Source organism: Perognathus longimembris, chromosome 13 (genome assembly GCF_023159225.1).
Source record: "Perognathus longimembris pacificus isolate PPM17 chromosome 13, ASM2315922v1, whole genome shotgun sequence".
Lineage (NCBI taxonomy): Eukaryota > Metazoa > Chordata > Mammalia > Rodentia > Heteromyidae > Perognathus > Perognathus longimembris.
Window position 1 is genome coordinate 55,595,529 of NC_063173.1, and position 14,518 is coordinate 55,610,046.

Below are 14,518 nucleotides of genomic sequence, written 5' to 3' on the forward strand. Positions count from 1 at the left end.
AAGTGCGTCCGTACAGGGAGGAGCAAAACCAGAGCACCACGGAGAAGGTGTCCTGACTGCCTGCTAAGTGCATGTGGTGATGAAGTCGCCGCTCACCACTCTTTTAATTACAGACCTAAGAATTTATTTCCTTGAATTCAAATGGGTCACGAAGAAATTATATAAGTCAGGCCCAGAGAGACAAAAGACATGTTTTCCTTTATATGTAGAAGCAAGATTTACCTTTAAAAGTCCTAAGCAAACATGACGCATGGCAGGCAAGTGTATATGAACGTTATTGACTGAAATATGGTAACTTCAATAGCTATCTACAACAGTATAATTCCTTAGGAATGCAAATGTTAACAAAATAAAATATCAGGAAGCAGGTACTTTAAAGAGGTAAGGTGGGGTCATGAGAAAAGTCGTAGACAAAAGAATAGGAGAAAAGAGGGTAAATGCAGAAACGAATCCAATGTACATCCTGTAAAATTAAGAAGGGTGAGGCAAAGAGTACATAAGGGAGGGATGAGTGATAATGTTGAAAGAGGTGACATTTATCAAGATATATTATATTCATAAATTGCTTTCTTGAATTGCAACTCCGTTGTACAATTGCTTCAAGATAATAAATGTTAAAAAAAAAAAAAACAGTATCTTAAAAGTGTTCTTTCAGCAATTACTATTGTTTCACTACCCATACTAGCACACTAACATTCCTGCCTTTAGGTCATTTGTGGGAACCCATAATTTCAGAGACATAAAGTGGGCCTCAGAGAATTAGAAGGCCATTCCCTGTCTCTTGGAAGGCTGAGGGAAGCCCTGACAAGACCTACTGTGCTTAGCATTACAATGGCCATAGTTTCAAGCTCTCAGGATAATCCCTATCTTTACTGGACCTTGGAGCTTGCAGGTGGCCTATTCAAATTGGCAGTTTACTGCTCATCTTCACATCCTGTTTTCAGGAAGTCACTAATCCTAGGATGGTTCCCCCCCATCTTGGTGCCCTAATTCTTCAAAGATCGCTACCTTGTTTTTTGCACTTACTCTCTGGCTTGATAATGAATAAAAGCCCTGTTCATGGCACCCTCTGGATCTGTTGCTGGAGTGTGGCAGCAGGTCCTCTGGCACCCCAAAGCCAATTCCACAATCCAGTCTCCATCATTGCTTTGCTCCAGGCCTTGCTCCGGTCTGCAGTGGGACAAGTCCCTGGTGACAGTTGACAACAGTAACTCCTTTAGAAGTGAAGTTTGGACACTAGAAGAAAGTGGAGTCTATGACTATTGAGGCTGTTTGGGGCTGTTGATGGTTATCTTTCCCACCCTGTGGAGACAACATTTGAAGAATGAAATTATGTAATTTTAGAAAAAAGTTAACTTTCCAAAGTAACATCTGTCCTTTATCCTTGGCTCCTGGAAGGTGATGTCTAAACCCTTGGGAAGTCGTGGTTGGACAAAAAAAAAGAAAGAAAGAAAGAAAAAGGGCCATGCCAGATGATCTAAAAACAGGATTGTAAAAAGACAGAACTTGGAGCAGACACAGAGGAAAGATGTCTGTGACAATCTCTGGAGGCAGAGATTGGAGAGATTCATTTACAAACCAAGAAAGCCAAAGATTGCCACACCTATTGGATGCTCAGTAGAACCAAAGAAGGGTTGTCATATGGAGGTCAGATCTGGCCAGGAAAAGAGGGCAGAAGCTGACTTCATCTCCACTATGTCCCCAGCCCCTTCTTCTCAGAGGCCCTGGAAGATTCCCTCTCTCTGTAAACAATAGTGTCCCACGCCCCCTGAATCTGCACACCAATTCTTGGTGGGTGTGTCTTAATTCCTACAGGAAGGAAAGTCCCATCCCCAGGTAATGGGAGTTCCTGAACCCCAAAAGACAGGGGCGGCACATAGCGTATAGGTTACTGAACCTGTCTGTCAAGTGCTTGGAACTGGGAGCTTCCTGTGACCCTGCCTCCTGACCTGACTCTATTTAGTGGAAGTCCAGCTCAGGCCTCATTACACCATGCCACATGTTCGAGTCTTGTGTCTGTTGTCCCCATGGCATTCCAACATTGGAGCTAAATTGGTTTGTTGGAATCCTCCAGAAGTAAGTCTGTTTTCTACTGTCCTATTCTGTGTTATATGTTTTTCTGAAATCTGGGACCGGTCCATCCAGGACTTCGCCAATGAATTCATCTTTTTACTTGAGACTTTCCCTGAGTTGTGGACTCTTGGAGGAAGGGGGGATCCTCCCCTCTCAGACACCATTACAGCATCTTATCCTAGATCAATCAAAGAAAGAACAGCCCTAATGACACCCTAATTTGGACTGCTAGCCTCCAGAACCAATTGTTGTAAGGGACTCTTCTTATTTGACTCTTTGGCTGGATAGAAGAACTCAATTACTGCATGCGTTCTTGGCAATAAAAAGCCATAAAGTTTTACTCAACTAACAAGAGGGTGAAGCTTGAAGGAATGAACAAAGAAAGCACCCTGCTTTTATAGACACAGAACATTACATCACGGGATAAATGGCTATCCTGTCTGATCCAGTGTTAAAATTCGGGGGAGGTTACTCTGGAGATGGCTTCTTTAGGTTCTTTGCAAGTCCCAATGATCAGTTTCACAATCAAGACAATTTTCCAGCCTTGGCATTGCAACGGGCTAATGCCCGGGCAGGTAGTTACCTCTTAAACTCATTGGTGTTACCAAGTAAATAAAAGGACACGGGTGACAGGCATGGTTTTTGTGCCCACGACTGTAGCTATGGACTGAGATCTTAAATCTGAAATGGCATTTGGTAGCTCTTTGGGGACCAGGGGTTGCACATATACTTTATGTCCTTGGAAGAACTACACTGAACCTTGCAGCTCTTGCCTGTTTGTGTTCTTGTGGAACTGCCAAGGTAAGAAAGTTCCTGGAAGTCTCACATTACCGTCCAGGTCTGACCAATGAATGGGGTGAACAGAAGTAAAGTCTGATGGTACTCAGGACTGAGTACTTCCTAAGGTTTACATCCTTCATTTGCATAGCAGACCAGAGTGGATGCTGGGATGGAAACTTTTTTCTGTATAAGCCAGCTTTGCCCTTCATTCTTTCACAGCATACTTTTGCTTTTCTACCAAAGGCTACCTCTCCCGGGTTTGCCAAGTACTTGTTGAAATAAAGACTCTCTTGTCTTAATTTTTCTTCTGGTTTTTTGTTCTTGACAGATTTATGCTTTCTTCTCTCCAAATCTGTATCATAAAGAAAAGTTGATTATGTTGGACATTTTCCCTTCTACTTGCTAGTTACGCTGCTGGTGGCTTAGGAAATTAGTCTAAGGCCCAGCTTACCAAACCCTTTACTATGTGTTTATTTGTCTATTTATTTTTATTTTTGCCAGTCCTGGGGCTTGAACTCAGGGCCTGAGCACTGCCCTTGGCTTCTTTTTGTTCAAGGTTAGCATTCTACCACTTGAGCCACAGTGACACTTCTGGATTTTTCTCCATATGTTGTAGGGCTAGATCTCCAGCAGGAGGTAAGCGTGAACGACATGCACAGGAACACACGCCGGGAGGACAAGCTTGAAGCAGGTCTCATTTATTGTTGCACAGATCAGGGATTATATAGCCCCCAGCAACCCCCACCTCCTGAGTCCTCCCCAGCCAATCACCTAGCCGGGAGTTGATGTAAGGCACTAGTGGCGGGCATCTATTGGTCCCCCAGGGGAGTGTGGGGAGTGTGGACAAATCGTGGCCTGCAAGCAGGGCAGACGTGCCTGTGGACTACATCTCCAAGAGCAGGAAGTGTGCTTCTACTGCTACTCCAGCTGACTCAGCTAGACCTGACCAGCTCTACCCACAAATTCCCCCTTTTCTTTTAAAAGGACCATCATTATGGTGACCCGTTTTTGGAGGCGTTTTTGCTGGGAGTGCAGGCACTTAATAATCCCCAGAAGAATAAGCCCTAATAGCATAAGGCCTCCCCAGATAACCAGGGATGATGGCGAAAACCTTTGTTGTAGCTTTTTAAGCACATCTTCTAAAAAGGAGGCAGCGGGAATAAGCTGTATAGTGGTCTGACTTAAGCGGGTAATATCATGCAGCAAGCATTGGGTAAAGTTTAAGTACTTAAGGGACCAAGAGCCTTGGATGTATTCACTAAGTTCAGTGACATTGGGCACGTGAGTGGAAAGCTGACAGACAGAAGTAGTCATAGCATTGCACAGTCCTCCTTGTTGCAGCCGAAGAAACATAATCTGTTCTTGGAGCAAGTCTATTTGTTGTTGGAGCACAAGAAGGCCTCCTTTAAGATTATTAGCAACCTGCAGATGCTGCAGCTCTATGAACAACAGTTGAGGGATGAGCTGGTTTATGTGATGCACGGTGGACACGCTCTGGGACAACAATATAGCGGCAGTGGTAGTGGAAGCCACTGAAGCAATGATCTCCGTCACGATCACGATGATCAATCCTATTGCTTTCCTAGGGCATGGATGAACCAGTTGAACCTGGGAAAACTGAGAGTTGTTAGTAGCCAAAACAATAAACGGGGGAACACGTACCAAGCCTGCAAAGGGATATGTGTCATTTGGTTGCCAGTGATTACTGAGGGTGCAGGTGTCAGAAGAGTTGTCTCCTAGACAAAAAAAGAACGGGGCTCTAACTACCACCATCCCTTACATATGGTCACATGCAGAGCAGTTGCAGCGACGAGTGTTGACCAATAGAAAAGGAGACAGGTCCAGGCAGGAATGTGATCAACAAATGATTGGCATGGGGGGGTCCTAGGTCCCCCAACCGCCCTCCTGAAGAATTATAAAACTCCTTTAGATTTTGAGGTTTGGGATTCGCCTCAGACCCGTTGTATGTAGCCGGGTGTAGGGAAGAAGTGAGGCTTCCAAACATCCTGCCTTGCCAGGAGCTGGCACAAAAACTAATCACTAATTCCTCCAGAGGAGTGGAAACATTGCTAAAACTATTAAACTTCCTATGGGGACATAACTGCATATGGAAAGGTATGTCAGTAGCCTGAGTGCAATTTTTCCAGTGGGGCAAATAGGGTAGGGTCCTGTGTAGTTCCACCATCCTGTCCTATAAGTCACTTTGGCGAGGGGGATAGTACAGCCATCAAATTGTCTAATTGAATCATTTGAAAAGCAAAAGGAAATAGCCTCTCCCCATGCAAAGGTTAGGTTTGTCTTTTGATGCCAGAAGGCATCTGCTGAAAAGGGGAGGCCTACTGTGCCGTTGGAAGAAAGCATTTGAGGGAAGATGGTGGTATCTTCCCCTACCATCATCAAGATTTGCGGGCTGGGCACTAGCGTTATCTTACCCTGCCCTGCAGCAGAGTGAGAATTGGCTTTAATAATGGCACACATCAGGAGAAATAGAGTACCATGCCCGGGTCTGGGTCTGGGGCCATAGCTTGGGCCTGTTCTACCAATCCCTTTAGGTCTCTCCAGGTGATGGCATGGGCTCTAGCTCGATATCTGTGCCTTCTCCTCCGTGGGCTGTCCAAGTGTAGTCGACACATCTCGTTTGTGGGTGGTGACAGCTGGCCAGACAACTCGAGCTGGAATCCAAACAGGTTTGTCGCTCGTGTCTGGAAAGATACAAACAAATCCTCTCCCCTGTGCCATTAGGGGAGCAGGGCCCTCCCATTTTCTTGTGATGGGGTCCCTCTATCTGACCATGGGGACTGGAGTAGGTGCCTTTAGGAGACCCCAATGCAGGGCTGCCAGGGACCCGTGCGTGGTAGGTGCAAATGTTAAAAAAAATTTTACTATTAGACAATAGTTTGATTGTGTTTGGGGGCCTTTGAGTCCAAGCCCCTTCATTTCCCCCTTTTCTTTTAAAAGGAGGGTCTTGATTTCCTTGTGACTGCGTTCGACAATAGCTTGGCCTTGTGGGTTATATGGGATACCTGTGTGGTGTGTAATGTTCCAAAGGGCACAAAATTCATGAAACTGTCTGGACGTGTAAGCAGGGCCATTGTCTGTTTTAAGGGTCCAAGGAATGCCCATAATTGTAATGGCGTGTAAAAGTGATTTGATGGCATGCTTTGTTGATCACCAGTTAGGGCTAAGGCTGTTATAAAGCCTGAGAATGTATCTATGCACACATGGACGTATTTTTGCCTTCCAAATTGGGGAACATGGGTTATGTCCATTTGCCATGTGCCATTGGGCCTAAGGCCTCGTGGATTTGTTGCCATGGGTTGTAGTGGTCCTAAAGATAAGAGAGGTGCACAGGAGGAGCAGGACCGAATCATGTGTTTGCATTGTTGGTGTGTTAAATCAGGAAATAACTGTTTGATAGTGGTTGCTGGTAAGTGGAAGCAACCATGCAACGCTCAGGCCTGGTCCATGGATGTATTGGTGAGTAACACAGCTGGGGTGACAGCATGGTCAATAGCCTCATTACCAGCAGCTAGGGGTCTGGGGAGGTTAGTATGAGATCTAATGTGTTGAATGTACCAGGGTTGGGCACGATTGTCTAGCACAGTCCGAATTTTGAACATTATTTGTGTTACATTATGACCATCATCTCTTAATAAGGCTCCAGAAAGAATGGCAACAGTCTGTACAGCATATAGACTATCAGAAAAAGTATTAAGAGGTTTATTGGGAAAGGATGCAAGGGCAAGTAATATGGCTAGTAATTCAGCAGCTTGAACAGACAGGGAATGCTGTTGAAGCACATATTTTTTAGCATCAGCATTATAAAATCCATAAACAGTTTTGTTAGCATCTGTAAAAAGCACAACGGCCTGAGGGATGGGTTTCCCTTTTGGACGGGGAGGGCACCGCCATACAAGTGGCAGCTCTTGGGTAACTCTTAACACAGGGTTTTTGGGCATGTGATTATCAATGCTAAAATAATAGTGGATGACCTGTAAGGCTAATTCCTCTTCAGTTGTCAGGAAATTAAAGATGATCTTACCTATGGGCCAGATAAGATGGTCTGGGAATCTGCCATAAGTTTGACAGCAGCGTTCCGCGCCCTTTATGGCTAAATTGCATAGCATGGTAATGGGAGTGCTAAGTTTTGGTAACTGGGAAGTGGCTAGATGTATCCATTGTAATATACCATGAGGTTGTGTTAGGGCCGCCAACAGGCCATTATTATTTATTATAATTAAGGTGATTTCTTGAGTGACATCTAAAACCACCAAGGGGGTCGACCATAATTGGTCAGCAACCTGTTGTAGAACTTGCTTAGCATCAGGGGAAAGTACACGAAGAGAAGTTGGGTCAGAGGGTCCCTGAAGTAACTGAAACAAAGGTTGAAGTTGCTGGGTAGGGAGACGCATAAAGTCACGCACCCAATTGATATGTCCACATAATTGCTGTAGTTCAGTTAAAGTATATTGGGGCTTAACAACAATACTAGGCCAATTTGGGGTAATTGTTTGATCTAAATGGTATCCAAGATATGCATAAGGGGCTTTAATTTGAATTTTCTCGGGGGCGACATGGAGGCCCAGCATTGCAAGGTTTTCCTTGAGTTGCATTAAGCAGGCTTGCATGGTGGCAACATCTTTATGTGCCAAAAAAAATCTCATCCATATAATGGACCCAAAAGCACTTAGAAAGTAAAGGTCTGATAGCATGGGCAACATACATATGACATAATGTAGGGCTATTTTTCATTCCTTGAGGGAGAACTTTCCATTGATATCGGCGAGTGGGTAGCTGACAGTTAGGTTCCCACACCAAGAAAGCAAAATATTCTTTATCATTAGGGTGCAAGGGAATGGAAAAGAAACAGTCCTTAATATCAATAATGGCAACATGCAGCCTTTGGGTATTGCAGAAGGGTGTGGGAGTCCAGGTTGGAGCGTTCCCATCTTTTTCATATGACTATTAATAGAACGTAGGTCATGGAGGAGTCTCCATTTCCCTTGAGTTCTTTTTTGGATAACAAAAATAGGGGAGTTATGGGGGCTGGTGCTGGGTTCTATGTGCCCCTTTTTTAGTTGCTCCTCCACTAGAGGCTGGAGATGGGGGAGCTTTTCAGGAGAAATAGGCCACTGTTCGACCCATATGGGTTGGGTAGTGTCCCACTGGAGTGGAATTGGCTCTGGTCGTACAACAGTGGCCATTAGAATTGGGAGTACTGCGGGTGATTAACAGCCTGATCTGTTATGATCCTCATAAAAGGCCCTATCATCTGTTGTTAGCACAGTACCCATATTAGTAAGAACATCTCTTCCCCAAAGATTGAATGGAAGGCCAGAGGCGACAAGAGGCTTAAAAGCCCCAATGGCCCCATCACAGTCTTCCCATTTAATAGGCCACTGTACTTGGAGGGAGGCAGCCTTTCCACCAACACCCTGTAGACAGGGGCCGGGAACCAGGTTGCATCCTAACCACTCTACTTCCTCCTTCATAAGGACTGTACAGTCAGCTCCAGTATCAATGATTCCTTTCAATTTTGTTCCATTTATTTTGAGTTCCATTCCAGCTTTTCCATTTTGGATAGGAATAGTCCATAACACTTGGGGGGTGGCTGTTGCCGTTGTCCTCTTGGGGTAGGGGCTGAGGACTGCCCCTTATCTAGTTTAAAGGCTGAGTTTTACAGCGGCACTCAGAGGCCCAGTGAAAACCTTTTTTGCATTTAGGACACACAGAAGGGGGTTGTTTTCTCTTGGGCGAGTCCCAGAGTGTTGGGCAATTTTTCTTAAAATGACCAGTCCTGCCACATCCCCAACAAAGCCAGGCTCCCACAGTGCCACTAGGGGGCGCTTGAGTATTGGCAGTCATAGAGGTGAAAGCCTGTGCAAGGGCATTCATAGCATGAGTGGAGGTCCCCAAATCTCTTGTGGCCAAGATCCAATCAGTGATCTCCCCATTTAGATCTGGGGCAATGACCTTTCTACATTCCTGCGTGGCCCCCTCCCATATCAGGGTCCTGGCTAGTGAGTCTTGGGTGCCAGCATGGGATACCTTCTGGGCTACTGCCTCCTGAACACGGGCAACAAAGTCAGTGAAAGGCTCATTGGGAAGCTGTATGAGGTTTTTTAGTTGTTTGTCTCCTTCTTTAGAAGGGACTGAGGAAACAGCCCATAATGCACAGAGGTGTACTTGCTCAAAGTACTGCGGGGATGCTGACACCTGTGCCACAGGAGAAGCATAAGATCCCTCCCCCTTTAAGCAATCAGGGTCCGCCATGTTAGCATTGTCTCCCCCAGCAGCTATATTTCGTGCGCTTTGTTGTTCACATTCATCATAAAAGGCAGCCTTCCATAAAAGGAAGTCTCCTGAAGATAGGGCTGGGCACATTAAACTTTTACAATCATGGGGGCAGTTAAGGTCAATGCTAATGGTTTCAAGCATTTGTGGAGCATACGGGGAATGCAATCCATCCTCCCTGACAGCAGCCCAATATTTATCAAGCACCTTTGGGTCATGGGGGTACCATAAATTAGGCCAGGCGGCAGTTCGGTGAACCGGGAATGCAAACTGGGGCTCATCTATGGGCTTGGCTGCCATTGCCATGGTAGCTGAGGGGCCCATAAACAGCTGTTGTATTACAGGAGGAACAATAGGTCCTTTCTCCTGGACAAAATTGGATACGTCTTCCCAAGAATATAAAGTCCCCGGTGGGGAATTCCCAGGCTGGCCTAAACGGCCAAAAGAAGCGGTTGGATGGACTTCCTGGGATTCATAGTGGGGGGTAGGTGGCTTGGCAAGCGCAGCCGGCTGGCACTCTGAGTCACAAGATGGCGGGAGTTGTTGTTCCTCCGCCATCTTGCTGGCATTGTCTGCTGCGCCACAAGAAGACGGAAGTGCCTGAGCAGCTCCGCCATTTTCTACTTGATCTGCCTCCTCTCCAAGTGAGGCGTTGAACGCCTGCAAAGTTTCTCCTTCCTCTCTCCCGGACAGACAGGCTTGAACTGCTACTAAAATAGGATAAAAAGTCAAGGGCAGCTCAGTGCCTTCGCAGACTTCTTTATTGCGAGCTGCTTGAAGGACTCGGGTCCAGCTGTATGGATCCCAAATGGCCTTGGAGTCAATCCATGGACACAATGCACTAACTATTTCCCATATCAAACTAGCTTCTTTTTCTGATACCTTTATCCGACTACTCCAAAGCAGGGCAACAAGTGCTCGAGATTGAGGCTCCCGCACTGCGGGTGGAAGGTTGCCCATGGAGGCGCTTACCTTGCACTAGACCGTCCGTCTGCCAAAACCACTCAAGCCCCACATTGGGCGCCACTTGTCAAGTACATTGACAGAGAAAAATGGAAAAAGAACTACCTTTGATCACATCAACAACAACACTGTCAAAAAGACATCCAAGTTGATCACAGGGGAAGCAGGGAAATAATTATGATGTAAATGGGATTCTTTCAACCTGGGACAGAGGCCTTCCTATGCCAGATACCTTATTCTTGGTGAAAACATTAGAACATGGTGAAGGTCAGCTCTCCTCAGAGTCTTCCGGGACATCAACCCTAGGTGAGCCCCATAGGTTGGTTGTATGCTCTGCTTGGAATCTGATGTACTCTTTGAGGAGATTCCTTGTGTGCTCCTGGGGAGCTGCTTGCTTTCTGCTCAAGGCTACCTGGGTTCCAGCTCAACCATAGCATTTTCTGCTATTTGATTCCTCAGAAAGTATTTCAACCCACAGCAAGCTCAGTTTCCCCTTCTGGGATCATCATGCACCTGCCTCACTGACTAGTGAGAGAAATAACAGTGTTAGTAGAAGAAAAACACTGGCACAATGCCTGGCAGTAATTATCAGTGGTTAAAATAATGGAACAAAAGATAAAACAGAAAAGGTCATGCAGAACGTAACACTCCCTCCTCAAACAAAAGAATCGATTGGAACACATCCGTCAATAAGGAGTTGTTTATGCTATGAAGCCTCCGAGTTTGGCTCAGCTGTCAATGAAGTTTCTCTGCAATGCTAAGTAACTCTTGAATATCTTAATTATTGTTTAATAAATTAAATCTTTCTTTCTTTCCTATCTGTGGAAATACTACAATTTAAACACCTCATCTTTTCTTGCAGGCCCTTATACCTTATATGCTTTCATTATATTTAGTAGATTCCTCCATTTTTGCCTGACCAGCTTGGGTCAGGATTCCTCTGTGTAAAGCATTATCCATGGCTGCAAATGCAAACAAGTGACACCACACCCACATTATTTTGGAACTAATATACCTCATGGTTGGTGGGTTGGGAATAGATATTATATTTCCCCAGGGCCTAAGACTCTCTCTATTCATGTCTTCAGCAAGATGTGCTCATCACACAGGTCGTTGTGACCTTGACAGAGGAAGAGGGGTACTCTGGGATGGCTCCTGGAGTTTCTGGGACAGTTACAAGTGTTCCTGGTGTGTGAATACTGGGGGAAGATGATTCCAAAGTCTTAGTGAGCTCACAGAGATGCCGACCACGTTCTCATCACGTTCCTCTTTCCCTTTGCACCGTACTTCTTACCCTAGCTTAGTGGAGAGAGACAGCTTTCCCATGCTCTCAAGTGAATGTTAATCTACGAAGTTGATTTCTAGTGACGTTTAAAGTGCTGTTTAGTTTCTCACGAAAATTATGTCAAGAAAATGTTTGTTTGTAATAAATCAAGACAATGTTGTCAATGGCACAGAGTCAAAACATAAAAAAATGATGAGGGATATCTAAACATGTTGTTCTTAGCCTATAACTTGGAATATTTAAAGGCTCAAGTGACTTCCTTAGAACAAACTCATGCTCTCCCTCGCATGTGTCATGCCTATGTAAATATTTTCAAAGTTAAATACGGGGAATTTTCTCTGACCAAGATCACAATGATGGAAAGAGGCTAATTTGACAATAAATTATATCATTTTTAGAAGCATGTAATGGCAAAGTCTCCTGTCTCTTCTTGTATCGATGTACATTAATAACATGTAGTTGATGTACTTTTGATGATCAAAATATGACCACTGGATCATTACCCAACTTAGACCCAATCTTTGTTGATTCCCAAATCATTTCCAAACAACATGGCATATGTTGTGTCTTTTCTTTGGTCAAACTATGCCTATGAGACATCTGTCAAAAGGGAGTTGAGAGCACTCTGAGTGGATTGGAATGGAGAGCTGCCTGCAGCCACGCGGCCCAGGACTCGTACCCCGCGTCCATCGCAAGGCAGGAGTTTCTGGGCTTTGCAGGAGATGATGCAGCTAGTCATTAGACTACCCAGAGCAAGAACCGGATGTGGAGGGCAATGAGTCCCCAACGCAGTGAACTTCCTGACTGGGGAGGGACGGTGAGGGCTGCAGAAAATGGGCACCAAGAAGGATGATGAAAGACAGATTTCTCACCATTAGCCAGGAGGGAAGGGGCACTCGGGCTGATAGAAATTGTCAGTGGCTTCTAGAAGACCTTGTGTACACATTCAGAAAAAATGCAAACAAGATGTCTGAAATCAGCAATCTTCCACTTGAACTTAACTTAGAATCTTTGACACTGTACACATCTTAATTCTACAGCTTCTGACCAGAACATTTTCTTCTTGCATTATGCTTTCATTTAAGGATATTAATCTAATCCTTTGTAATTATTAGCCTTCAAGTATTTCTAACACATCTAACATTATGAGCGAACTTATCTTAGCAGTTTTCCAATTGTAAATGTGCCCACGTTATACTGGTGGTTCTAGGCATCCCTCTCTTGTTACCCTCCTTTAGTACATGAACTATTCAGTGTAAATTGAGTAGAGTGATTTTTAGATACCTTTTGATTTACTCTTTTTGGTTTTATAGTATGATTTTCCACACATTTAAAGATTTCTATTTGCATACATTAGTTGTCTTAGTGGGATTTGCTGTATTGTTTACATATACATACACATTTACATATACATATATATATATATATATATATATATATGTTATCTGCTGGTCAAACTCACAGCTGCCATCTCTTCCCATCATATGACTTCTTTCCTCCCTTGAAGAAATCCCAATAGGCCTCATGGTTCTATTTTCATTCATGTACATTCACTCTTTTTTTTTTTTTTTTGCCAGTCCTAGGCCTTTGGACTCAGGGCCTGAGCACTGTCCCTGGCTTCATTTTGCTCAAGGCTAGCACTCTGCCACTTGAGCCACAGCGCCACCTCTGGCCATTTTCTACATATGTGGGGAATTGAACCCAGGGCTTCATGTATATGAGGCAAGCACTCTTGCCACTAGGCCATATTCCCAGCCCCCTGTACATTCACTCTTATCCAACCTTTCTGTTGGCCTTCCCCACCCACTGGTACCCCGTCAATCAACAGAGCATAAGTTTTTTTTTCCCTGTCAGTTATTTTTTTCAGCATAATTAGTTGTACAAAAAGTTTTCACCATGGTAATTACCACATGCATATACGAAAATTTAGTCAGATCCCCCTCATCTATTTTTCCCCTCTCTCCTTTGCATTCTCTCTTACTACTCTAGTGTTTCAACTATTTATCTTGTGCCACCTACATCCATAAAATGCACAGCAACTGCCAACAAGGATGCAGGGAGAATGAACTATTGAGATAAAGCAGATACATGAACAATTGGTGTTGAGAAAACTGTTACCTGTACGCAGGAAATGTAAGCTGGACCTCTGTGTCTTACCTGATGCAGAGCACAATGTTCTCAGTCTCCTGAGTGACCATTTGGAATGAGTTCTTCTCACTGGCACAGAACACAGTGCTGTCATTACATGCTCCCCCTCCAGCCCAACTTCCCTAGTGTTTGAACGCCTCAGCCAGTCCACATCTGACCTTCCCTCTTCACCTCTCTGAACAGTCTCCTGCCCAAACACCATGGCAGGATGTCCTCTGCCTCTCTGACCAAGAATTCTTTTCTGACACCTGGAGTCGCTGGGTGGAGGATCCGGGGCACCCTGCCGCCCTCCACTGCCTCCTGCGGGCCACCCTGGAGCCTGCTTCAGACTCTGCTCCGCCCGCACCAAGCACACCAAGCACGCCCCACACATCTGCCTTGTCACGGAAAAGAATAAAAGAATCAGGAAAAGGTGGAGATAAAGGATATTCATGCTCTTTTATATAATTGTATTAGAGTCAAGTATACTTATTTTCATATCTGTTATAACTGCTATTGCAAAGGAGAAGTAACTATTGTCTTATTTTCCAAGAGATTTATACACAGAGAGAGTTTTTTTTCCTCCAGGGAGCTTGTGCAAACCATATAAGATCTAAATTCGTCACATAATATATAAAACAGAAGAAGCCTCTTCGGATTTCGTTTTTTGAAGTCTGGAATGTTGGCACTTTCCAATTAGGCAACAATACTTCATTCCTGTAATCTGGCTCAGAGCTGCTGTGAACTTCAGGTCTAGAACAGCAGACATGAATTGTTTTTAGGCTTCTTCTTCTCCACTAGATTGCAGAACTCGAGAGAAGTGAGTGAAAGTTAAAATATACAAAAGGATTGTGTTAGTTACTTTTGCTTCAACCATATATGAAGTAGTGTATTAATATGAAAAAGTGATAAACTAGAATTTTAGCTGGTTATATAGTGGTGCTTTGCGTTTTCCTCCCAGTTATATGCATTTTTCAAGAGATAGAGCAAAATTAG

General features: G+C 44.5%; 1 protein-coding gene across 3 annotated transcripts in view; it reads right to left on the reverse strand.

The window, feature by feature from the left end:
* LOC125361553 (mammaglobin-A-like) overlaps positions 1-14,518 on the reverse strand; it is a 41,551-nt gene that overhangs the window by 11,363 nt on the left and 15,670 nt on the right. Inside the window, exon 3 of one of the 3 annotated variants that reach the window (XR_007212954.1) lies at positions 13,553-13,612. The exons of 1 other annotated variant lie outside the window; for it this stretch is intronic. Coding sequence is in view for 1 of the 2 variants with exons in the window: in XM_048360086.1 (XP_048216043.1) it covers positions 14,270-14,275 (6 nt within the window). In the remaining variant the exon portion in view is untranslated. Of the gene's footprint in view, positions 1-13,552; positions 13,613-14,163; positions 14,276-14,518 lie in introns of those variants that run through there. One more of the 3 variants, XM_048360086.1, reaches the window with a different exon arrangement.